This window comes from Bubalus bubalis, chromosome 6 (assembly GCF_019923935.1).
Source record: "Bubalus bubalis isolate 160015118507 breed Murrah chromosome 6, NDDB_SH_1, whole genome shotgun sequence".
NCBI lineage: Eukaryota > Metazoa > Chordata > Mammalia > Artiodactyla > Bovidae > Bubalus > Bubalus bubalis.
The window spans coordinates 100,123,985-100,148,573 of NC_059162.1; the positions used below are offsets into that span (position 1 = coordinate 100,123,985).

The window sequence follows — 24,589 nt, forward strand, 5'->3', positions numbered from 1 at the left end:
TGGGGATAAGGATTCTTCTTAATGGCCTTTGTAAATTCCCAGCACAGTCCTAGCACATGACGTGCCTCTGCCCTAAAGCAGTCTTATTAAAAATGCTGTGGATATTACACACTTCACTGACCAGATTGTGCTCTTTAAATATGAAAAAAGTGATATACTTTCTTGTTCATTCAGCTTTCTCCTTAGTTGGCATATATATATCCTATAGGAAGATGAGAATTTGCACAGTGTTGTTGTTGTTTTTCTTTTTTTTTTTAATTTTTTACTCCTTATATTAAAGGAAATGAAAGCCACAAGAGCCTGAGATTAATGTAAGACCTGTTGATTGGCATTTCAACATATCTGTTTGTTAATTCTGAATATAGAGTTAAATAAGTGCTGCTGATAAATAGTTATTTGATAGGTTCCATGATGAAGGCTACTTTGCAGAAAGTGCTGAAATGATTAGCTTTCTGTATCAATCATTAATATACCCTTTTTTCCTAGCCTTCTTTGAATCCAGAAGCTGGCAAACAGAATCAGCCATGCAGACCTATTGGGACCCCTTCTGGAGTGTGGGGTAGGTAGATTTGCCATTTTAAAGGCAACACTTTAAATTTATCTTAGCAGGGAGAGGAGAAAAATTTATCTCTTTTTTTGTTTGTTTGTTTATCTCTGGTTTCTCATCTCATCCATTTGCACATGGTAACTAACACCTATTAACTGTTACTCTGCCCCCACCCCATCCCCGCCCCAAAAATACCACTGGGATGTAAAGGCAGTGGAGTCAGAATAAAGACAATTGAGAGCTTGTAGAACCCTGAATTTGAAAGCAGATTTTAAGCAAATGAATTCTAAAGTATTCTTTGATAGGCTAAATAACACCACATCCTATAGAACATTTTGTTCAGCCAGGTTCTGTTTGCTGACTGTGGTGGTGGTATCCTTGTTTTTGGCAATTATAAATGATGATTGTTCTGTAGGTAGGGGAAAACCTATAAATACACACATTTATATGTATATGTTGGGAATAACTAGCTTTAAAAGTTATTAGACAAATGAGTGTATTTCAAACCAAACCTGATCCTGTGGCATTGGGATGTTTGGCATTTACAAATTGTACTCTCCTAGTTCCTATGTTATTCAGTAGCCAGGCAGCTTACTAGGACGGCTTTAGTGTATCTAAATACTGGGTTTGGATTCTGAGTTGCAGGATTAAGGGCAGTTGCTATACCACTTCCCTCTTGTTAATGAATAGCTTTGCTCCAGTTCGCCTCATCAGAAGGTCCCATAGCAGACTCCTTTTTCCAGTGTTCTCTACTCTCTCTATTCTTATGCTGACAGGAGTTGCTACCCTTGGATATATTCTTGTTTGGTATACGTCTGAGTGATCACACCACACATGAGGCATGTTATACGCCTGAAAGATTGCTGGCATCTTCGGGCTTTTTGGTTGAGTATGAATTTAGAATCAAGTGTTTGACATACTGCCTTTGTTCTTATGGTTCCTGCGTAGTGTCACTCTTGAGAATATCTATAAAGTGCACACCAGGAAATGTTTGTCACTTAGTCACAACTCTTAGCTCTTTGTTGAAAGTGAGGCCTTCGTTTGAACTATGCTGTGTGTTAACCAAAAGGTTTGACATTCTTTTGTTCTCCACTGTTGTATTTCACAGAAAACCCACCTAGTGCCAAGCAACCCTCCAAAATGCTAGTCATCAAAAAAGTTTCCAAAGAAGATCCTGCTGCTGCCTTCTCTGCTGCATTCACCTCACCAGGATCTCACCATGCAAATGGAAACAAATCGTCAACCATGGTTCCAAGTGTCTATAAGAACCTGGTTCCTAAGCCTGTACCACCTCCATCCAAGGTATGATTTGGAATCAGTTTCAGAACCTTATACAGCAAAGGTGGGATGAATAAATAAGAATTTAGTAAATTTGTGTTTTCCTGTTGAGTCACTCACCAGATATTCATTTGGTACCATTAACTTATATGTATAGTATTTTATTCTGTCTCCAAACTCTCTACTGCTGTCAACTACATGTTTAGTAGGCCTCTCATACTCTAGCTTCATCTTATAAACCTGCTTCTCTTGATGCGCTGTTTTCATTAATAATATCAACATTTATCTATCAGTGAGCTGAATACCATGGCTGCTGCTTCATTCCTTCTCCTCACTCATTCCCCTGTGCCAAGCAGTTACAAAGTCTCTGTCAATTTTTTCCTCTATGATATCCTATGTCTTTGTCATTTCACATTTATTATTTCAGTGTACCCTTCTATTGCCTCATCTCTCTGTATTTATCTTCCACTGAACTGTCAGAATGGTTATCCGAAAGCAGTTTGAATATATCCCATCCTTTCCCATTAAGTCCCTTTAGTGATCCCGTACTATCAGTATAGCAGGGGTTGGATACAGTAAAAGAATCTGCCTGCTATGCAGGAGACCCAGGTTTGATGCCTTGGTCGAGAAGATACCCTGGAGAAGAGAATAGCAACCCACTCTAGTATTTTTGGCTGGGGAATTCCATGGACAGAGAAGCCTGGCAGGCTAAAATTTATCTGTAAAGGGCCAGATAATTCATACTTTAGGCTTTGTTGGTCACACAATGACATATGACCTTTTGGTAACATACTCTTTTTCTTTTTTTTCCCAACCCTTTAAAAATGAAAAAAAAAAAAAAAAATTAGCTTATGGGTCATATAAAAATAGGCCTCAAGCCAGTTTTGGCCCATGGGTCATAGCTTAGCAACCACTGATGTTATAATACAATGTCTAGACTTCTTAGCACTGGCATGTATAATTCTATATAGTCTAAGCCCAATCTATCTTTTATATGTTGCTGCCCTTTCTTTCTCTTACCTAGGAGATTTTCCTTCCCATTTATGTCATCCTCTCTATGAATCCTTTTCTGTCACATATGTCTGCTGCTACTGCTAAGTCGCTTCAGTCGTGTCCAACTCTGTGCGACCCCATAGATGGCAGCCCACTAGGCTCCTCTGTCCCTGGGATTCTCCAGGCAAGAATACTGGAGTGGGTTGCCATTTCCTTCTCCAGTGCATGAAAGTGAAAAGTGAAAGTGAAATCGCTCAGTTGTGCCCGACTCTTAGCGACCCTGTGGACTGCAGCCTACCAGGCTCCTCCGTCCATGGGATTTTCCAGGCAAGAGTACTGGAGTGGGTTGCCGTACATATGTCTAAAGATCTAATTAAGCCTTGTAGCTGATTGAATAGCATTCTGTCTCTAATCCTGACATTTATTGCATCTGTTTCTTCACTTGGTGTAATCTCCTTAAGGGTTTCAGGTCTTTTTCATGTTTGTATCCCTAGCATTCTCACAAAAGCACACAATAATTGCTTGAGTAAATTGTAGCCACTGCAAGGAAACAGAGTTTACTGTGTTATTAAAAATACTAGTGAGCATTAATTCACTTTTCTCTATGCACCAACACTTGTTTAGGCTTCCCTGGTGGCTCAGTGGTAAAGAATCTGTCTTGCCAGTTCAGGAGACGTGGGTTCAATCCCTGGGTCCGGAAGATCCCCTGGAGGAGGAAATGGCAATCCCCTCCAGTATTCTTGCCTGGGAAATTACATGGACAGAGGAGCCTGGTGGGATACAGTCCATGGGGCGTCACAAAGTCGGACACGACTGAGACTCAAAACACAGGTTTTAAGACCAACACAAAGAAGTACATCATTGGTCCTGAGCCCCCATGAGCTGAAAGTTTAATTGGGATGACAAGATACAAGAGTATAAGGTCATATGATTGTATATGAAATAAAATAACAAATCCTAGAAACAAATCTTAAACAGATTTGGAACAACTAAATTAAAACACTCTTTACATTATTCAGAGGAGCATGATCACCTTAGGCTACAACCATCAAGGGAAATTTTACTGAAAAAATGTAATTTGAATGGATTTTTAGAAGATAGTCAAGATTTAGGTAGTCAGGAAAAAGTCTGGAAAAGTACTACAGATTAGAAGAGGTGGTTAAATAAAATGTTTTGAAAATAGAAAACAGTGGGCACATTTGAGGGATAATGAATGAACCATTCTAACTGCCTGGTAGTACTGGAAAAATATCAGAACTGATGGTCATTATCCTAGTGATAATGAAGCTTGTCAGGGTAGAGAAGATCACCAAGGGAAAGCGAATAGAAGAAGAGTAAAGAATAGGAAAATAAGACTTGAGAAAATACTTATTATTTAATAAATATTAGGAAAATAAGAACATAGTTAATAGGATTAAGAAATTGTACTCAGACATAGAAAAAATGGTATGCTTCCACAAATCTGAGAGGGTGAGTTTAAGATAGCAGCCAGGGTTGTCAGCATTTGTCAGTTGCTGCTGACAAGGGCAATAACGGAAAAGAGGGGGTTTGGACCTGAGCAGTTAGAAAGTTTTTGGTGACTTTGAGTTGAGGTTTTAGGATAGTAGTGTAGGGCTGAAAAACAAGATTTCAGAGGATTCTATAGTTATGTGGGTGGAAATGAAGGTAGTGGCATGTTTGAAACTTGACAGTAAAAGGAAACAATATAGGTGCTAGAAAAGTTAAGTGAAAGGATGAAGAAAATCTGTAGGAAGAAGCCTGTGGGGACAACTTTAAATTTACTTGAAAGGTCATTAAAGGAACATGACCCAAGAAGAAAAAACTGATTGACAAGTGTTGTTATTTTTAAAAGGGTTTTAGAATATTAATCAACGAAGGCAGTGGCACCCGACTCCAGTACTCTTGCCTGGAAAATCCCATGGACAGAAGAGCCTGGTAGGCTGTAGTCCATGGGGTCGCTAAGAGTCGGACACAACTGAGCGACTTCACTTTCACTTTTCACTTTCATGCATTGGAGAAGGAAATGGCAACCCACTCCAGTGTTCTTGCCTGGAGAATCCCAGGGACGGGGGAGCCTGGTGGGCTGCCGTCTATGGGGTCGCACAAGAGTCAAACACGACTGAAACGACTTAGCAGCAGCAGCAGCAGAATATTAATTTCTTTTGATACAGAAGGGAAAGAATGTGAATTCAGTCAAAAGAGCAACTCCTATAAAGAAAGAACCCAGCATGGAAATTTAACAGCAGGACTTTCAAGTAGGCAGATGACACTTGAGTTCTTCTTTATAATACAAGCTTGAACAAGTTTCTAATGTTCTGAACCTCAACTTCATCATACAAAATGAAGGTAGTACTGCCTGTCTTTTAAGGGTTTTTGAGAGTTTAAAAAGTTTTCATAAGTGTTTCTTCATTGGGAATATCTGCAAACATTATGTTAAACTGTAGAAGAAGAATAAAAAAATAAGTGAGACAAAGTCATAGCCTCAGGGGTCTCAAATCTTCTGTGGGTGAAGACGTGACAAGGAGAAAAGTCATAACACAGAGCTTAAGATCAGTTTAGCCCTGTTGTGGAGAATTGAGTTCAGAAAAGATGAAGAAAGGAAAACCAGTGTAAAGTCTGCTGTTAACTGCCTTTGCAAAAGGCAGTAAAGCCCGAACAGGGATGTGATGCAAGTAACAGAGAAGAGGGGCGGTGATGGCACACAGTGGGGAGCAAATAAGAGGAAGAGAACAGGACACTGAGCATTCTTCCCGCGGAAACTGGGATACCCGTGGAACCATTTCACTGAAGTTAGAGAAGAAAGAACGCAGCGTGTTCAGGGAGAAGTTGATGTGAGTGGTTCTGGGACTCTTGAATGTAGGCTCCTAGGGGAAGAGGAGATGACTAATAGGCAGATGTGGATGTACCCATTCATTCATTTTCTCTCTAACAGTCATTAAACATTAAGGATCTGTGTATTTAAAAGCTATATGTCACTAGAGGCACAAAAACAATCTCAAAGGGTTTATTTTGAGATATAGTGAAGAGACAGATATGAAAAATAATTGTACTGCCTTCTTGGAGAGGGTCCTCATGAGTCTTTACAGATGAGGTCATATTTGAATTGGGTTTTGAAGTGACAAAGAAAGGAAGAACTACCATTTGTTGACATCTTCCTATGTTCCAGGACATTCACTAGGCCTTTTGCATAAAATATTACTTTAATCCTAGGATGTAGAAAATTATGTAATGTGAGGTTGAATGCAGAGTTCCAAAGAAGAGCAAGGAAAGATAAGAAAGCCTTCCTCGGCAATCAATGCAAAGAAATAGAGGAAAACAATAGAATAGGAAAGAGTAGGGATCTCTTCAAGAAAATTAGAGATACCAAGGGAACGTTTCATGCAAAGATGGGCATGATAAAGGGCATAAATGGTATGGACCTAACAGAAGCAGAAGATATTAAGAAGAGGTGGCAAGAATACACAGAAGAACTATACAAAAAAGATCTTCATGACCCAGATAACCACAATGGTGTGATCACTGACCTAGAGCCAGACATCCTGGAATGCTAAGTCAAGTGGGCCTTAGGAAGCATCACAACGAACAAAGCTAGTGGAGGTGATGGAATTCCAGTTGAGCTATTTCAAATCCTAAAAAAAATTATGGAGTCAGGATTCTTCAACTAGATTTGTCTGACTTCAGCTAGGGCTGTTTACACTGCCCCAGAATACTTTCCTTCTTGATACAGGATAAAAAAGAGGAAGATGAGAATTCTGGTTTTGGAGTCAGACTTCATGCCATTCTAAGTACTTGGAATATAGTATGAGCAGGTTTGACTGTGTGGATCACAATAAACTGTGGAAAATTCTGAAAGAGATGGGAATACAAGACCACCTGACCTGCCTCTTGAGAAACCTATATGCAGGTCAGGAAGCAACAGTTAGAACTGCGCATGGAACAACAGACTGGTTCCAAATAGGAAAAGGAGTACGTCAAGGCTGCATATTGTCACCCTGCTTATTTAACTTTTATGCAGAGTACATCATGAGAAACACTGGGCTGGAAGAAGCACAAGCTGGAATCAAGATTGCCGGGAGAAATATCAATAACCTCAGTTATGCAGATGACACCACCCTTATGGCAGAAAGTGAAGAGGAACTCAAAAGCCTCTTGATGAAAGTGAAAGTGGAGAGTGAAAAAGTTGGCTTAAAGCTCAACATTCAGAAAACGAAGATCATGGCATCTGGTCCCATCACTTCATGGGAAATAGATGGGGAAACATTGGAAACAGTGTCAGACTTTGTTTTTGGGGGCTCCAAAATCACTGCAGTTGGTGACTGCAGCCATGAAACTAAAAGACACTTACTCCTTGGAAGGAAAGTTATGACCAACCTAGATAGCATATTGAAAAGCAGAGACATTACTTTGCCAACAAAGGTCTGTCTAGTCAAGGCTATGGTTTTTCCAGTGGTCATGTATGGATATGAGAGTTGGACTGTGAGGAAAGCTGAGCACCGAAGAATTGATGCTTTTGAACTGTGGTGTTGGAGAAGACTCTTGAGAGTCCCTTGGACTGCAAGGAGATCCAACCAGTCCATTCTGAAGGAGATCAGCCCTGGGATTTCTTTGGAAGGAATGATGCTAAAGCTGAAACTCCAGTACTTTGGCCACCTCATGCGAAGAGTTGACTCATTAGAAAAGACTCTGATGCTGGGAGGGATTGGGGGCAGGAGGAGAAGGGGACGACAGAGGATGAGATGTCTGGATGGCATGACTGGCTCGATGGATGTGAGTCTGAGTGAACTCCGGGAGTTGGTGATGGACAGGGAGGCCTGGCGTGCTGCGGTTCATGGGGTCGCAAAGAGTCGGACACGACTGAGCAACTGAACTGAACTGAACTGACTGAAGTAGTCAACAAACCGTAGTTTTAAAACAGTAGGAGTTTGTTAGGGAGCGAGTAGGTGAGGCATTGAAGGCAGAGGAACTGTGTTACCCCAAAAAGGGGGAGGGGCAAAACATGCCATGTTTGGAAAAAGATAAGTGGTTAAGTATGGATGGCAGGTGGTTAGGAAGTGGTGGGACTTGAAGACTAAAGCCAAGTGATGGAGGTCTTTATAAAAACTCAGGTGAGAGTTTAGGGGTCATATTATCAACTACGTGTTTTTAACAACTTAAATGATTAGACAGTTAACAAATATCTAGTGTTTCTAAGTAAGTTCACCTGGGAACAGATTCCAGTTGGCGAGTACTGAGTATGCCTACACCCACTGAAAAGACTGAAAGGAATTATGAGGTGAGAAGAGAATGAAGGATCAGGGAATTGAGAAAGGAAATACTGGAGTGGGTAGCGATTTCCTTCTCCAGGGGATCTTCCCGACCCAGGGATCAAACCCGGATCTCCTGCACTGTGGGGAAACTCTTTACCATCTGAGCCACCAGGGAATCACAAAAAAGGGAAAAGAGTTCAGAAAAGATGGGTAAAGTGCAATCTCTTATTTTCTACAAAAACAGACTTTTTAAAGCTGGCTTTTGAATGTAATATGAAGACAAAATTTTTGCTTACTCATTGAAAGAGCTGTTTTATTAAAATGGGGATAGACGTGTGTGTTACAGGGAATTAAATAGTAATAATGAGCAAGTGAAAGCAGATACTGATCTGTGCAAAAAAGTTTGGCAATAAAAGGATGGTAGTAGAAAGGAAAATAGATCTTTTTTTCCCTCTAGCTTCAACTTAATAGAAAGGAGGTTAAAGATACAAAGGAGAAATAATTGATAAATTCACAAAGGAATGAGAACAAACATGTAGAATGATAGAAAGGGAGGGTGGAGCCATTAAGAGAACTTGAGATGCAAAGAAGGGGGTTGAGGAGAGTTTGGGTCTAGTGACTTCTGACTTCAGTCCAGTAGGAAAAGGCATGATCGTTTGAGGTGGAGAGTTGAGACTGGTTTGGAGGGAAGGAGAGGATACTTTAAAAAGAAAATGGTTGATATGTGGTTCATTTTAATGGTTTTTTTTCCCTTCCTTTATTTTACTGATTGATTAAAGGGTGGATAATGTACAATGTTAACAGAGACAAGGTATCTGGTGACCCTGTACACCTCTGGGAAACTGTGTCTTTGATATTTGGCCAGAATAAGCAGCCATCTTTAGATTTTCTTCAGTGAAAGAAAAAGAATTAATCTCCATTCTAGTTGGGTCATTGCCTCTTTCTTTTATTGGCTTGCATGTTGTTTTTGGAGGCACTGTGGAAAGCAGTATTACATACCAGTTGAGTAACCTTGGACAAATTATGTAACTTCCTTAATATCAGTACAGCCTTCCCTGGTGGCTCCAGGGAATCCGTCCTCAATGTAGGAGACCCAGGTTCAATCCCTGGGTCAGGAAGATACCTGGATAAGGGAATGGCAACCCACTTCCGTATTCTTGCCTGGAGAATCCCGTGGACAGAGAAGTCTGGTGGGCTACAGTCCACGGGGTCTCAAAGAGTCGGACATGACTGAGCAACTGACACAAATGTCAGTATAATTCTCAGTAAAAATTCAACATCATAATTATATCTGATTGGGTTAAGGATTAAATAAACTACAAGAAGTATCTGGTATATGGTAGATAACTCTGTTACGTTTCCTAAAGCCTACAGTATCTTCTTTAATAACAAGAATGAAGCTCTTTTCACTCAGACCCTTCTTTTGTCCTAGAGGTCTTTTGGTTCTAATTGTTTCATTTTGGAAAAACAGGTTTTTTTTACTTTTTTCAGCCTCACTTCAGTGATGTGCCTCAGATGGGCTGTTTGACTCCGGAAAAGGAGTATTCTAGCTACACTATGTTGCCATTTGAGTTGGGGCCAGGGCCAGAGTGACAGAATGGGCCCAGACCCCACAAGGCGGAGCAAGGGAAGAGCTTTTGGACTAAACCAGGATCGTCCAGCCATTTATATTTCCCACTCTGTCCTGTAACTAGCCTCCTGCCATCAGATTTCCTAGAAAACAACATTTTTTCTGATGTGCTTTGTGAGGGTTGAGGTTTGTCAGGGTTACATCAAAGGTTAACATACAACACACCATTAAAAAAAAAAAAAATCGGGGGGGTCAGATGAGTTTATTTTTTTTTTTTTTTCCCCCAACTTCTGGGATTTTATGCCTGATGATCTGAGATGGTGTTAGTTGCTCAGTGGTGTCCAACTCTGCGACCCCATGGACTGTAGCCCACCAGGCTCCTCTGTCCATGGAGTTCTCTAGGCAAGAATACTGGAATTGGCTGGAATTGCTTGCTATGCCCTTCTCCAGGGGATCTTCCCAACCCAGGAATTGAACCTGGCTCTCCTCCTCTGTAGGGTGGTTTTTTACCAACTGAGCGATGTAAGAATAATGGAAATAAAGTTCACAATAAATATATTGCGCTTGAGTCATCCAGAAACCTTCCCCATAGGAAAACTGTCTTCCATGAAACCGTTCCCCAGTGCCAAAAAGACTGAGGACCACTGTTATAGCATATTGCTTTATAACTTGGTTTTCTCTAACTACATTATGACTGATTTCCTATGACTGCTGCTGCTGCTAAGTCGCTTCAGTCGTGTCTGACTCTGTGCGACCCCATAGACCGCAGCCCACCAGGATCCCCCGTCCCTGGAATTCTTCAGGCAAGAACACTGGAGTGGGTTGCCATTTCCTTCTCCAGTGAATGAAAGTGAAAAGTGAAGTCGCTCAGTCGTGTCCAACTCTTCACGACGCCATGAACTATAGCCTACCAGGCTGCTCTGTCCATGGGATTTCCCAGGCAAGAGTACTGGAGTGGGTTGCCATTGCCTTCTCCTCAAATGAGTTTAGAAAATACTGTAGATTATATCTGCCTCTCAGTTCACATATATGAAAGTGCTTTGTGAAATAGCACAGTAAAAGAAACCTGTTGTGGAACTACATTCAGCCTAGCATCTCCCAGGCTTATTGGACGAGAGCTCTCTATACCTGTTAATATCCCATGGCTTTTCTGATTCCTATCTACCTTTTCCCTTCAAGGTTGTGTACCTCCCAAATGTGTTGAGACAGGTGAGCTTTCATATTCCTACACAACATTCCACATACTGTTCCCACGTAACTTCTCACTCTTTGCTTTGTGATCTTACAAGCTGAGCTTCTGTCTGTGTGCTGTTCTGACTGATTGTTCTTTGTTCCTGTGTAGGCCAGTGCGTGGAAAGCTAACAGAATGGAACACAAATCAGGACCCCTTTCCTCTAGCCGAGAGTCTGCTTTTACCAGTCCAATCTCTGTTACCAAACCAGTAGTACTGGCTGGTGGTGTAGTTTTAAGCTCTCCCAAAGAGGTGAGTGAGGATAAAGGAAAGCAGCCTTTTTTTCTGAAGTTGCCATTCCCCATTTACTTAAACTGAGACAAGTGGTATGGTATGTATAGCTCTAACTTTATTTCCTTCGTAGCTATTCTTAGCTCAGTCATTTCTTTACTGGTGATTCCCATTAGCATCCAGAGATAGGTGGTAGCTGGGTGGGGTCTTTGGCCTGTGGTAGACTGGCATTATGCTTGCCTCTGGAGAACAATCAGAGAGGTGCTATTTAAACCATCTGGTTTTAACTGTAAAAACTGCAGAACTGAACTCTGTTTAAATGAAAAGCGTAGTTTATTTTTGGTAAAAGACTGTAATAAACAGACTGCCAGATTCAGGAAAGCAGTACAATGAAGAAGTGGCCTAGAGAATGCCAGTACTTACGTTTACTGCCAGGAGCAACCTATTTTGTGGTGTTTGCCCAGAGTCCTGCCAGCACCACTCCTCCAATTGAGATCAGCTCCTCTCGTCTCACCAAGTTGACCCGCCGAACTACTGACAGGAAGAGCGAGTTCCTGAAGACTCTGAAGGATGACCGGAATGGAGACTTCTCAGAGAGCAGAGAGTGTGAGAAGTTGGAAGATGTAAGACTGTGGGTTCTTCTGGGGCAACATAAGTGTTTTTCTGCGTTATATATGTACTTCCTGTTTTTAAGAGAGAAAGATACGGTACATTTTTTTAAAAAAACGTACAGAGATTTGTTTATGGAGTAACAGCTTGTAATAAAAGTGAGCTCAGTTCTTTGTTCAGCATATTTCAGATTAGGGTTCATTTCAAAGATACTGGCCTTGGGACTTGGTGCTCTTAATCAGGGCAGCACTGCTTGAGTCTTGAATTGGTCATTGCTGTAAGAAGTTGGTAAACTATAGAAGCTTTTTTTTTTTTTTTTAAGGATTATATTTAACTGTAGTGGAAGAAAATCTGACAAACAGAACCATAAAAGAAGAGGGTTTTTGTTTTTGTATCTTGCAACAGGTTCCTAGTCCAAGAGGTATTACCAAGAGGAGCATCTGTAGTATCAGGAACTTGTAACTTTTGGTCAGTTTGGACTAGGGTACTTGTGTTCGCATCCACTTTCTAGTTAGGGAAAGGACAGAGCCAAAAACCGGAAGAGGGATGCCCTTTTTAAAAGCCTTTCTTAAAAGCCACCCCTGCAGTTCCCACTCACATTTTAAGTGGGCAGCTGTCCAATAGCCACTCCTAGCTGCGAAGAAGTTTAGGAAGGGGAACTTTTAAAAGCTTAGCACATTGGTTCTTTAGTCCAAATCGGTAAGGAAGAATAGAAAATCGATACTGCATAGGCAGCTAGTAACTTCTGCCACAGCTGACCTGACCTGAAGGTAAGATGGTAGCCAATTGGTATCCTTTGGAAATCTTAGCAAGATCAGCAAGTTTTCAGTTTTAAGTGGGGAAAACCTGTGGGCCAAGGTAGAAAGCATCTCCTTAATCTCTTAGATTGCTTACCTTGCCCCAATAGATTATTAAACTAAACGTGCCCTTCCTTCCCTTCCTGTCCCCCAGTCGGAGGACAACAGCACACCTGAACCAAAGGAAAGTGGGGAGGACGGCTGCCACCAGAACGGCCTCGCGCTCCCTGTGGAGGAGGACGGGGAGGGCCTCTCGCACTCTCTGGAGGCAGAGCACAGGTAGGTGAGGATCAGAGATACAAGGCTACATATGACCTACAAGGAGTCTGAACATACTTAAGACACCTCCACCTCCAGTACAGAGAGAAGTGCCCGCAGCAGCATAGCTTGTTCTCTGTGTGCCACAGGCTGGCCTGTTGCCCCCTGGGTGTATTCCTTTACAGATTCACCCAGCTTTCCACATGATTCTCTCCAGGGTTTTTTTGTAGTTCAGTTTCAGACTCAATTTATGGCTTAGGTTGGAAGGGTGGAGTGGGTGAGACCTGTTTCCTAGAGCTGTTATGGTGGCCCCTTTGGCTTCTCTCGGGATTTATGAGGCCCCAAGGTCAGTTTTCATTCCAATCCCAAAGAAAGGCAATGCCAAAGAATGCTCAAACCACTGCACAATTGCACTCATCTCACACACTAGTAAAGTAATGCTCAAAATTCTCCAAGCCAGGCTTCAGCAATATGTGAACCATGAACTTCCTGATGTTCAAGCTGGTTTTAGAAAAGGCAGAGGAACCAGAGATCAAATTGCCAACATCCACTGGATCATGGAAAAAGCAAGAGAGTTCCAGAAAAACATCTATTTCTGCTTTCTTGACTATGCCAAAGCCTTTGACTGTGTGGATCACAATAAACTGGAAAATTCTGAAAGAGATGGCAATACCAGACCACCTGATCGCCTCTTGAGAAATTTGTATGCAGGTCAGGAAGCAACAGTTACCACTGGACATGGAACAACAGACTGGTTCCAAATAAAAGGAGTATGTCAAGGCTGTATATTATTACCCTGCTTATTTAACTTATATGCAGAGTACATCATGAGAAACGCTGGACTGGAAGAAGCACAAGCTGGAATCAGGATTGCCGGGAGAAGTATCAATAACCTCAAATATGCAGATGAAACCACCCTTATGGCAGAAAGTGAAGAGGAACTCAAAGGCCTCTTGGTGAAAGTGGAGAGTGAAAAAGTTGGCTTACAGCTCAACATTCAGAAAACGAAGATCATGGCATCTGGTCCCATCACTTCATGGCAAATAGATGGGGAAACAGTGGAAACAGTGTCAGACTTTATATTTTTAGGCTCCAAAATCACTGCAGATGGTGACTGCAGCCATGAAATTAAAAGATGCTTACTCCTTGGAAGGAAAGTTATGACCAACCTAGATAGCATATTCAAAAGCAGAGACATTACTTTGCCAACAAAGGTTCGTCTAGTCAAGGCTATGGTTTTTCCATTGGTCATGTATGGATGTGAGAGTTGGACTGTGAAGAAGGCTGAGCACCGAAGAATTGATGCTTTTGAACTGTGGTGTTGGAGAAGACTCTTGAGAGTCCCTTGGACTGCAAGGAGATCCAACCAGTCCATTCTGAAGGAGATCAGCCCTGGGATTTCTTTGGAAGGAATGATGCTAAAGCTGAAACTCCAGTACTTTGGCCACCTCATGCAAAGAGCTGACTCATTGGAAAAGACTCTGATGCTGGGAGGGATTGGGGGCAGGAGGAGAAGGGGACGACAGAGGATGAGATGGCTGGATGGCATCACTGACTCGATGGACGTGAGTCTGAGTGAACTCTGGGAGTTGGTAATGGACAGGGAGGCCTGGCGTGCTGCTATTCGTGGGGTCGCAAAGAGTCGGACACGACTGAGCGACTGAACTGAACTGAACTGAAGGTATGAGGCCTGTTCTTTAAATGAGGGCCTTGAACACAGAGCCAGCCAAGGTGTCTGGCCAACTGGATGGCAGATGGGACCTGCCAGGTACCTTCCTGAAAAGGAGCTCCCATCCAGAGGAACTTCAAAAGGGGTGAACGCAGTCACAAGGTGATGGGGCTCACATACCATGAAATTAAGAGAACTCAGAGCGTCTTCCCTGGTGGTCCAGCAGTTAATTCTCCATGCTTCCACTGCAGGGGCTTGGCTTCCATTCCTGGTCAGGGAAGTAAGATCCCACATGCTGTGCTGTGCAGTCAAGAAAAATAGGAACCTTGGTACATGTGGCTATGTGCTGATTTTGCTCAAGGGAGACAGATTTCTTTGGTTTTGCCTATGGGACAGTTTGACTCTTTTCTTTATTCTGCTGCTTCTACATAAGAGTTCTCTATAACTTGTATGCTCTGGAAAGAGCAACTGTGTATCGACTTTGTATCCTGCAGCGTTGCTCAATTCACTGATTAGCTTGAGTGATTTTGTGACACTGTCTTGTACAGTATCATGTCTTCTGCTAACAGTGAAAGCATTACTTCTTTTCCGATCTGAATTTCTTTTATTTCTTTTTCTTCTCTGATTGCTGTAGCTAGGACTTCCAAAACTATGTTGAATGATAGTGGTGAAAGTGGATACCCTTGTCTTGTTCCTGATTTTAGGGGGAATGCTTTCAGTTTTTCACCACTGAGAATGTTTGCTGTAGGCTTATCATATATGGCCTTTACTGTGTTGAGGTAGGTTCCTTCTATGCCCATTTTTTGAAGAGTTTTAATCATAAATAGGTGCTGAATTTTGTCAAAGGCTTCTTCTGCATCTATTGAGATTGGAAAGAGCAACTGTGGAGATTCACCATCTAATTCCAGGCACCTAAGTAGTCATAATTAAAGCTTATCCTACTGAGTATAAAGAGAAAAACCCATGTTTCTTCTCTAAATGGATACCATTGTCCCTGGGCAGGAAAGTTTCTATGGAAAGTTAAGGGCTTCCCTCCCACTTAAAGCTGTATTTTCTTTTTCTACTAGGTTACTGAAAGCAATGGGATGGCAGGAGTATCCTGAAAATGACGAGAATTGTCTTCCCCTCACAGAGGATGAGCTCAGAGAGTTCCACATGAAGACAGAGCAGGTATGTGGTAAACTTTGCTGGAGAGCAGTTAATGACTAAGAGAAAAAGTCCCAGTTTAGGGTGTGAGAAGGACCTTGAGAAAGAAAACAATAAGTCGCCATTGTAGAAATACAGAGGAGCATCCCAGGCCATAAGGACCTCCAGTGGTGGACACAGAACCCTGTCAGTAGTTAGCAGATTACAGAAAGCAATATGTTATTTCACCCTGGAAGCTCTAACTCCTCCTCAGAACCACAAGGCTATGTTCCGAGGTTATGGGCTGAGCCCTTGGTCCCTGGGGAAGCAGGCTAACCCTGCTCTGCTTGCAGCCCTGTGGATTCCCTCTGGTACCGCAGCCAGAGCCAAGAAACCAAATAGTCTCTCTGAATTTCTTCAATAGATGCCTAGATTCTTTCTCTGAATAAAACACTGCCAGGTCCCTACAAACCTCATGGAACCTAAGTTCTGGTGGTATGTATTTAAAGCATAAATAACAGTGATGTTAAATCCTATAAGGAAAAGTACAGGCTGACATAAAGACTTCAGTACTCAGAATTCTGTTCCCCTGTCATCGTCATCACCTGAGAACTTGTGGAAATAAGAAATCTTGAACCCTACCTCAGACATAACCGAATCAGTCTGCATTTTAAAGAAATCTTTAGATGATTCATTTGCACATTACAGTTCAAAAGGCACTGCTGTAAGAAATCTTCAGTTTCTTAGAAGAAAGAACATTCTGGCTAAAATTAAGCTGAAGCCTGGCCTTTCCCAACTTCCCTGATGGCTCAGGAATAAAGAATCCGCCTGGAATACAGAAGACCTGGTTTTGATTCTTGGGTCAGGAAGATCCCCTGGAGAAGGGAACGGCAACCCACTCCAGTATTCTTGCCTGGGAAATTCCATGGACAGAGGAGCCAGGTGGGCTACAGTCCATGGGGTTGCAGAGTCGACTGAGCAACTAACACTTTGGCTTTCTGGCCTTTGCCAGGTCCTGGAAAAGTGTAGTGACTTTTGGTCCTGGGCCAGTGTAGTGACTGCTGATGGTCTTTTCTTTTTTTCCCATGCCAACCACAGCTGAGAAGAAACGGCTTCGGAAAGAATGGCTTCTTGCAGAGTCGAAGTTCCAGCCTGTTTTCCCCTTGGAGGAGTACTTGCAGAGCAGAGTTTGAGGACTCAGACACGGAGACAAGTAGCAGTGAGACATCTGATGACGATGCCTGGAAGTAGGCGTATAAATGCTCACAGTTAAATCTGACCCAGTAAACTCAGCTTGTGTGTTTAGGGGTTATACAGAAGAAATCGTTCTTTTCCTTTTCCTTTTCTTATGTTATTGTTGAATACTTCATGCACAAGGGAAATAATCATATCCCAAAGAGAGAGCGAGCGATTGGCTTGTTTAGCTTTTGTTGTTGTTCTTCCCTGTTATCTGCTTAATAGAGAGAATTTTGTGTGGTGGGAAAGATTTTTAAAACACACATACACACAGTATATGGGGCAATGCACAGGTGGGAGCTGGCAGTGCAGAGAGGAGGAGACGCTGGTCTGCAGCAGCAGCTTCTACTACCAGCCCTTGGGGCACTCACCCCTGTGCTCAAGCAATCATTGTCAATGACAAAGTGACTATTGAAGTTATAATTGTATTAAATTAATGCTAATAATTTGGATATTTTATTTTATTTCTGGCTGCTCGGGTAACATTAGCCCTTAACCAAGCATATGTGGTTTTTTCCCTTTTTTTTTTTCTTTCTGGGTACAGCTGTAAAATATTTGGATATAGGAAATGTTGTGTTATTCTTGCAGCCTTGATATTCAGGGTGGATTGTAAAATATAAATTTTTGTGAGATTTCAAAGAATAAGATTATTTTGATAACATTATTTACAGATTTAAAAGATGTGGTTATCACAAGTCTGTTGAGGGGGAAAACTACTGCATAAAATAACTAACTTGGAATAAATATTTTGCATCAGTTTGGATTGTCTTGTGTAAGAAGTATATTTTCTTTAAAATTAGATGAGTGGATTTAGAGGTCTGAGGAAAATCCGAATTCAGACACACCTGTTTCTCCTTTTAGCAGATACATTTTTGATGCAGAAAACCTGTGCAATAAACTACCAGTAATAAAACCAGAAACCCAAGTTTCCTTTCTGAAGCTGTTTTTCACTGCCCATGTATTTGCCAGTGTGCCTATTTTAAGGAACTCTGTGCCTGAATATTCCTGCTAAATAAGAATATAGGGTGTCCCAGGCATTGTGCAAGGCCCTGGGAATGCAAGGAGCACGCAACTCAATAGGGAAGAGAAGAAACAGTTACATTAAAAATGGAATCTTAGGGCAAGATCTGATGGACAGTTAGAAGTGAACAGATCACTGATGGTGGCATTCTTTGACCAGCTGTATATCACGTGGTCCCCGGTGGATATAGCAGCCCAAGATTATGCTGTAATGGGAGACAAGCAAAAGAGTAACAGGCCCAACCACTTGAAAGGATAACTATCTTATAGTGCAGATTCCAGAAGGGGTAGAGACTAGAGGAAGGGAAACCACCATGATACTTGGTAGATTCTAAAGGATAGGAAGGCAGAGTACTAATAAGAAAACTTGGGACTTCCCTGGTGATCTAGTGGATAAGACGCCACAGTTCCAGTGTAGATGGCAAGGGTTCAGTCCCTTATCGGGAAACTAGGGATCCCATGTGCCATGTGGGCGGTCAAAAGAGAGAGAAATTAATAGAGGAAGGAAGGAAAAGAAAAAAATTGACAGTTATGACACTACATTAATCGTGAATCTTTATTTCAGTATTAAAATATGAAAAAGTGTGCATCTTAGGCTCAATGAAATACTATTAAATGAACTATAAATTGGAAATGAGAAGTAGGTTGAGTTAGACATATCCTGTATATTTGGTCTTGGGCTTTGCCACTTAACTAGTGCTCTCAGAACAAATTTCTAAAATGTAGCCCTTTTCTCACTTGAAATTGAGCTGGACTTTGATTATATACTTTGAAGTACTGTGTAACCTGCTGCTCCTCCTACCTTGCCTTGGCCTTAAGTACCTGGGGGTGGGGTAACCACCACCTGCTTGTTTAGAAACATGGAGCGGTCAGAGCTCCTGTTTCTGTTGGATTCATCTACTCAGGGAGCTGGCAGGGAGATCGGTCAGCAGGATTGGGGCCTGTGTGGGCCCCAGTCTTGAGTGAAGGGGTACCTTTCTATATTTGATTTCCTTTTCTGATGGATTGTGTTCTTCCAGAACCTTCTTTTCTGGGCTGTGCTGATTATCTTGGTTGGGGGGTGGCGGGAACTGGGAGTTGGGGAGCCTTGGTGTGACTTGGTTATGCAAAAAATGTTACCTCCAGAGAGGCATGGTGGAAGGAAATGCTTGTTACTCAACCAGCAAGTCATGGTTTCCAGGCACAATGCCTTCTCTCTCAAATATTCCCTGGATGGACAATGACATTTAACTTGGGATACATCCACTTGGGCAAAACAAGAATGAAGAAGATGACCTTTTCTGCCAGAGGCTATTAAATGACCAAGATGAAGTATGTGATATGGACTCAGCTATTCTAGGAGGCAGCTGTTTGCTCCCCTTTATTAATATAGGCAGAAAAACCAAGATGTGGTGGTAAGAGACTTGCCTATACTCATACAAGGTGGAACAATGCTTTAACAGTGTTTTTCAAGCCAGGGACTCCTCCCTAAGGTGACTAAGCCTTCCCACTCATTCTCCAGACCTGCCCAGACCTGAGGTGGTTGCCCAGGGAGCTAAAGCTTCTCCCCAAACAAACTTGACCTGGTAAACGTGGTCTTTCCTCTCTGCCTTTGGCTATTTCATCCTCCTCTCCCTTTCCCTCTGCCCCTCTGTCCCTCTGTCCTGTTTTCTCCAGGTCTTGGCTGGTGTCAGGAAAGGGGTCCCCTCCCATGGCCTCCCACTCCAGGGAGCCAGGGCTCCTGCCCTGTGGGTCCTGTGACATGGTTTTCCGCTCCTGGGCCCTGCTGGCCACCCACACTCAGCGCTTCTGCATTGGCCGTCAGACCCGGGAGGTGACAATCGGAGCACAGCCCCCAGTAGCCACTGAACCACGGGTACCCGGGGTAAGAGCCTCCATGGTCATGAGTGGGTATTGAAGTGACTCTCAGCATTCCTCACCCCACACCCCATCCGCAGGTTGTGCCACAAGAACACCAGGGCCTCCGGGACCAGGAGGCCAGCAAATCAGCTCTGAAGAGGCTAACAGAGGAGGTACACCTGGCTTTCCCCATGGGCACAAAACAGCATTGCCCGCCAAGCTTACAGATCACGAGTAGGTCAGATTACTCCCAACAGAGGCTGCGGGTAACTGTTACCTTCAGGTGCAGCGGCTGCGGCTCTGTCTGCAGGAAATGAGACCCTGGCTAACAGAAAGCCCCAGGGGGCCACAGGGGCCCTGGAGGCGTTCAGAGGCGACGACTCAGAGCGCCCACTCCAAGGCTGCTGGCAGCCTGGGCGAGCGGCTGCTGGCGCTGCACTGGACTCACGCCAGGCGCGTGGCAGAGACCGCGGCACAGAGCTGGGCCCTAGAGCAACGCAGCGAGGGTGAGGGGACAGAGGGGGACTAGGGCCCACCTTCCCCCCTTGGCTTGAGGTCGCCCCACGGTCGTCTGACTTGATCTCTTACCCCCTCAGAACTGAGCCGGCGCCTCCAAGGTTTGGCCCGGACCGGGAACGGGAAATCACGCATATTCAGTCTGGAGCGAGAGCTTCGAGAACTCCGGGCAGAGGCAGGGCGAACGCGGGGAGCTCTGGAGAAGTTAGGGGCGCACGTTCAGCAGCTCCAGGCCAACCCGGTGTAAGAAGGATGCGTGGGAACCCGGGAGAGCCGTCCCTGCGCGGGGCGGGGCTTGGGCGGGGAGGGGGGCTCTGCCTGGAGGCCGCGCGGGAGCCGTCGGGAAGGGGCGGGGCTACCGGAGACCCGCTTCTCCGTCTCTGAAGCGGTCCCGGCGCCGCCGGCCCCGACCCCAGCACCCGGCTGAACACCGTGAGAGAAGCAGAACTCTGTGGTCCGGTGCTACAGGCCACCCCAGGGACTCTGCCTGCGGAGATCGGGTGAGGTCCGGGCCCGGGGATGGGTGAGGTCTGGGCCCGGGGACGGTCTCGGGACGAAGCGCTAATGATTCTGGTAAAACGCTGCTGCCTTCCTATCCCCTACTCCCTAGGGCCCTGCGTGAGGCCTACATTCGAGGCGGGGGCCAGGACCCCGGCGTTCTGGGCTGGATGTGGCAGCTGCAAGCGGAGGCATCAGCTCTGGAGCTTCAGCGGTCGCAGACCCGCAGGGGTGACCAGGAGCGGGCCAGCCAGGAGACCTCTCTGGAAAGAGGGAAGGGCGGTGAGGGAGGACGCCTTTGGCTTGAGAACCACTTGAGTGAAACTCCGAGGTAGAACATTTGTCTCTGTGGTGGTGGCTAAAATGTTAGCCGACAATCAGCCGTGTTCAGAGAGTACCAAGGCTGAAGAGCTGCTCAGAGCAGCTGGTCACCAGAGATCAGAGGTGACGGGTCACATTTGTTCAATCTCAGGAGGACGGGCAGGTGCTGCATTCAAGGAGCTTCTAGCAGTGGAGGCTGAAAACCGGCGCCTGGAGGCAGAAATCCTGGCTTTGCAGATGAAGAGGGGCGCAGGCCAGATGCCCTGGGGTCAGTGAGCAGCCAGTTCCACCCTGCCTAGCCCTCCCCAGCAGGCCAGGCTCAGAGAAAGGGGTTAGAGGGGCCATGCACGGGGAATGCGACCCATGTCTGCGCCCCATCAGTCCCGGGTCCACGCACATCTCCAGGTGTCTGCATGGGTTTGGCTCTTGGGGATGAGGTATCTCACTTCCTGCGTCCTGCTCAAGGGCCTCTTCTTTTCCGTGTACCTAGGGCAAGGGAAGCCGAGACTTGGGGCCAATCTGAGCCCACGCCTGAGGAGGGAAGATCCCCCAAGCCTCCCGCCTCCAGTGGCCCCCCAGCTGCCGCCCTCCACCGGAGTCCTATTCTCCGGTGGCACTGAGAAGGCTGTGAGGACCGGGGGTTCGGATGGGGGCAGTTCTGCTCTGTGCAGCTGGGGGAGCTCGGGGAGCATAGTGTCTGCCTGGGAGGCTTTCTGGAAGAATTAACTTCCTGCACAGTCGCAGCTTCCTGGAGCCATGACCAGGAACCCGGCCAGGGATCCACACTACCTCCTGCCCACAACTGACGTCCTGGGCCCTGCACCCTACAACCCCGGGTGAGGCCTGCTCCCTCCTTCAACATCCTCTGTGACTTAGTCACTGCTGCTAGTTTAGGAGACCCACTCAGGCCAGCTAGAATGGGGGAACTGCCTGGGTGGTGGGTGGGTGGACGGGTGTGTGCGTGTTTGAGACCTGTGTTTCCTAGGGCTGGCTTTGTCATTTTCTATGACTTCCTGCGGGGCCTTGAGGTTTCTTGGGTTTGGGTGCAACTGATGACTGGTTTGGCCCGAGATGGACGGGAGTCAGGATGGACCACAGCGCTACCCCCAGCCCTTTGCCTGCCCCCACCTCCAGCTCCTGGGCCCATGGGCAACTGTGCCATCCTTGCCAGCAAGCAGCCTGTACCCAGGTCAGTACATGGGGATTATTTCCTTGGTGCTGTTTGCCACAGCTGAAGCTTGTCCCTCACTCTGCTGTATTTCCTCATCTGTATACAAGGACTCTGGCTCTGAGGGCCAAGTCCTAGGAAGGGAGCATAACCACTTCTGGCTCCTGACACGTTTTTGGTTTTGCTCTAGACTACCACCCTCACCATCAGTAGCCTTGGTCTTTGAGCTCCGGGCCTGGCAGGGGCTAGCATGGGCTAAGGCACCACAGCCAAAGGCCTGGGCCTCACTAGTGCTATTTGACCAGAATCAGAGGTTGCTAAGTGGTTGCTGGCGTCTCCCATTTCGGGCCCTCCCTCCAGACCCCAGCCTTAGCCCTGAGCAGCTTAACGGGATTCCCCAGGTGAGTGTGGAGGATGGGGGCTGGGTCTGCTCCTTCACGTTACAGATGCAAGACCATTTCACCTTTCCCCAGGTTAATCAGGCCGAGCTCTTTCTGCGACTGGTGAATGCAAGAGATGCAGGTGTCCAGACCCTGGCAGAGATCAATCCAGCAAATGCCCACGAGTACCAGTACCCACCCCTGGTGAGGGCCCAACTAGAGCAGGGACAACATAGGTGTGGTTGGTGTGGTTAATAACCAGCCTTTGTTGACCACTATGCACTTACCAAGCCATTACTGTGTTTTCTGTGAATGAACTCATGTGACTCACATATCCTGTTAGGTCCGTACAGCTGTGTCAACAGATAAGGAAATGAGAGCACGATGAGGTTAACTTGGTTCACAGTGAGCAGTTCTGTAAAGTGGTGTGACACTAGATGCTGTGCTGTTAACCTCTATACAAAGATTGCTACATATCTACCCTTCTCCTTGTTCCACAGGTACCCAACTCATCTTCACCGGAAGCCAGCCCCCTTGCCCCAACAACTGCCTTTGTTGACCCCCCTCCTCCGGAAGATGCCTGAACTAGCAGACTCAGGTGCAGAGAAGAGGGTTGGGCCCTCCCCACAGCTTTGACCCACCCCCACTGGCTCTGAGTCCAGAAGAAGAATGGGGGTATGAGTAGCTTAACGTGAGCAAGGCTGGGGCCCAGACTGAGGCCTCTTCTGGGATCTGCAGCTTTACTATCTCCATGTTCTGACAAGAGTCTGGAAGCAAATACAGATGTGAGCACATTAACCTGCGCTCCAATCCCAGCTATAACTTCCACAAGCACTTGGCCTTTCTTTACCTATTATCCTTTTGTTAAAAAAAGATTGATGTGAGGATTAAACACATCAGGTTTATAGTATTGTCTAGCATATAAATTCTTTGAAAGGTGACTTGGAGACCGTCTTTCATTCAGCTAAAGGAGCTCTATGAGCTCCTCCCCATGTGTTGTTTTTTTTTTTTTTTGCTAAAGCCAGTCTTACAGCCCACTTATTTATCCCAGGTTCTTCACATCCTCCAGGAAGCCTTCCAGATTCTCAAGGTCACCATAAAACAGGGAGCTCCTGTAGCCTATCTACTTACAAACAACCTGGTCATGTTCCCTCCAAGTTGGCAGGGGGCTCATCAGAGGTGAAATCCAGCTGGTATTATATTGGGCCTGGCTCCAGACCAGTGTCAGCAAAATCAAAGTCTTGATAATTAAGAGCTGCCTTTGCCTGTTCTAACCTGCCATCTGTCCAGTGCAGCAAAGTAGCCCTGTGAGTGCTGGAATTATCAAATCCCCTTAGGTAGTAGAGGGCAGGCACTGTTTGGAGTTCAGATCCTGCCTGGTATAAAGCAGTTTCTTAAAGGTCAGGTCAGAGGCAGCCAAGTCACAGATCTTACACTGGCTCTGCACCCTGGACATCAGCAAGGGCCCAATGGGATGGCTTTAGCACCAGTGGCCTAAACACCAGCACCCTTGGACTGGGCAGCCAGAATTGCTGAGCCAGTTTCCACCTTTCAACCCCACATCCCACTGAAATGCTCCAGGCAGCTCAGGATCCGCACTCTTTAAACACAAGTCCAGAGACATTTCAGCATCTTTATTTAATAAGTCAAAACTGTGGACAGGTAACAATTTCAACTGTTGATATTTTCTGTACATAAAGGTTCAAATATAACAATGTAACTCAACCAGCCAGTTCTCCCCACAGATTCTTCCAACCACATCCAAAGTGTCCAGTCAGTCCCTCAGCCACTTGCAAGCTCTATTTTATACAGTTAGCACAACAGTCTTCCTCAAGGATCACTCCCCCTGCCCGCTCCCTTGCCCCAAATTTTCTTCAGTTTTTTCCAGGACAGGATTATGGCCCTAATTGGAGACCAGGTGGATACCAAGGTGCCCCAAGGCCTGGCATAGCTGTTATTAGCTCACAAAGTCCATCGAACAGTATCAGCACCAAAGAACAAGATCTTAACTAAGTCTTGTTTTGTAGCCCCTGTCCAGGGAGAGCACCACTCAATTT

At 45.0% G+C, this 24,589-nt stretch overlaps 2 protein-coding genes across 9 annotated transcripts in view; both read left to right on the plus strand.

Annotated features, from left to right (window-relative positions):
* The window catches only part of GPBP1L1 (GC-rich promoter binding protein 1 like 1), a 74,756-nt gene extending 57,203 nt beyond the window's left edge, over window positions 1-17,553 (plus strand). For 3 of the 4 annotated variants that reach the window (XM_006052546.3, XM_044945077.1, XM_006052547.3), the window contains exons 6-12: window positions 487-559; window positions 1,656-1,849; window positions 10,977-11,117; window positions 11,561-11,719; window positions 12,657-12,781; window positions 15,497-15,599; window positions 16,653-17,553. In XM_006052546.3, coding sequence (XP_006052608.1) covers window positions 487-559; window positions 1,656-1,849; window positions 10,977-11,117; window positions 11,561-11,719; window positions 12,657-12,781; window positions 15,497-15,599; window positions 16,653-16,805 — 948 coding nt within the window. In that variant the 3' untranslated portion in view covers window positions 16,806-17,553. The remainder of the gene's footprint in view (window positions 1-486; window positions 560-1,655; window positions 1,850-10,976; window positions 11,118-11,560; window positions 11,720-12,656; window positions 12,782-15,496; window positions 15,600-16,652) is intronic. The other variant, XM_025288831.3, reaches the window with a different exon arrangement.
* Window positions 17,554-17,705: 152 nt separating this feature from the next.
* CCDC17 (coiled-coil domain containing 17) lies at window positions 17,706-23,442 on the plus strand. 5 transcript variants are annotated; one of them, XM_025288828.3, is made up of 13 exons: window positions 17,706-19,674; window positions 19,748-19,822; window positions 19,933-20,155; window positions 20,246-20,408; window positions 20,552-20,665; window positions 20,776-20,945; window positions 21,136-21,252; window positions 21,475-21,611; window positions 21,723-21,820; window positions 21,970-22,173; window positions 22,343-22,553; window positions 22,626-22,736; window positions 23,033-23,442. In XM_025288828.3, exons 1-13 carry the CDS (start codon window positions 19,501-19,503, stop codon window positions 23,114-23,116), a joined length of 1,881 nt encoding a protein of 626 aa, XP_025144613.3. In that variant the 5' UTR covers window positions 17,706-19,500; the 3' UTR covers window positions 23,117-23,442. The 5 variants fall into 5 exon arrangements, with proteins under 5 accessions (XP_025144613.3, XP_025144608.3, XP_025144610.3 ...); XM_025288823.3 differs by having other exon boundaries at window positions 22,343-22,736; XM_025288825.3 differs by having other exon boundaries at window positions 19,960-20,155; window positions 22,343-22,736.
* The last annotated feature ends 1,147 nt before the right edge of the window (window positions 23,443-24,589 follow it).

Excerpts from the sequence above, each read along its gene's own strand:
- CCDC17 (XM_025288823.3), top strand. The coding sequence starts at position 19,501 with ATGGCCTCCCACTCCAGGGAGCCAGGGCTCCTGCCCTGTGGGTCCTGT. Across the intron at positions 21,253-21,474 it reads CGCAGGCCAGATGCCCTGGG|GGCAAGGGAAGCCGAGACTT; the intron begins GTCAGTGAGCAG and ends CCGTGTACCTAG. Across the intron at positions 21,821-21,969 it reads CCTGCACCCTACAACCCCGG|GGCTGGCTTTGTCATTTTCT; the intron begins GTGAGGCCTGCT and ends TGTGTTTCCTAG.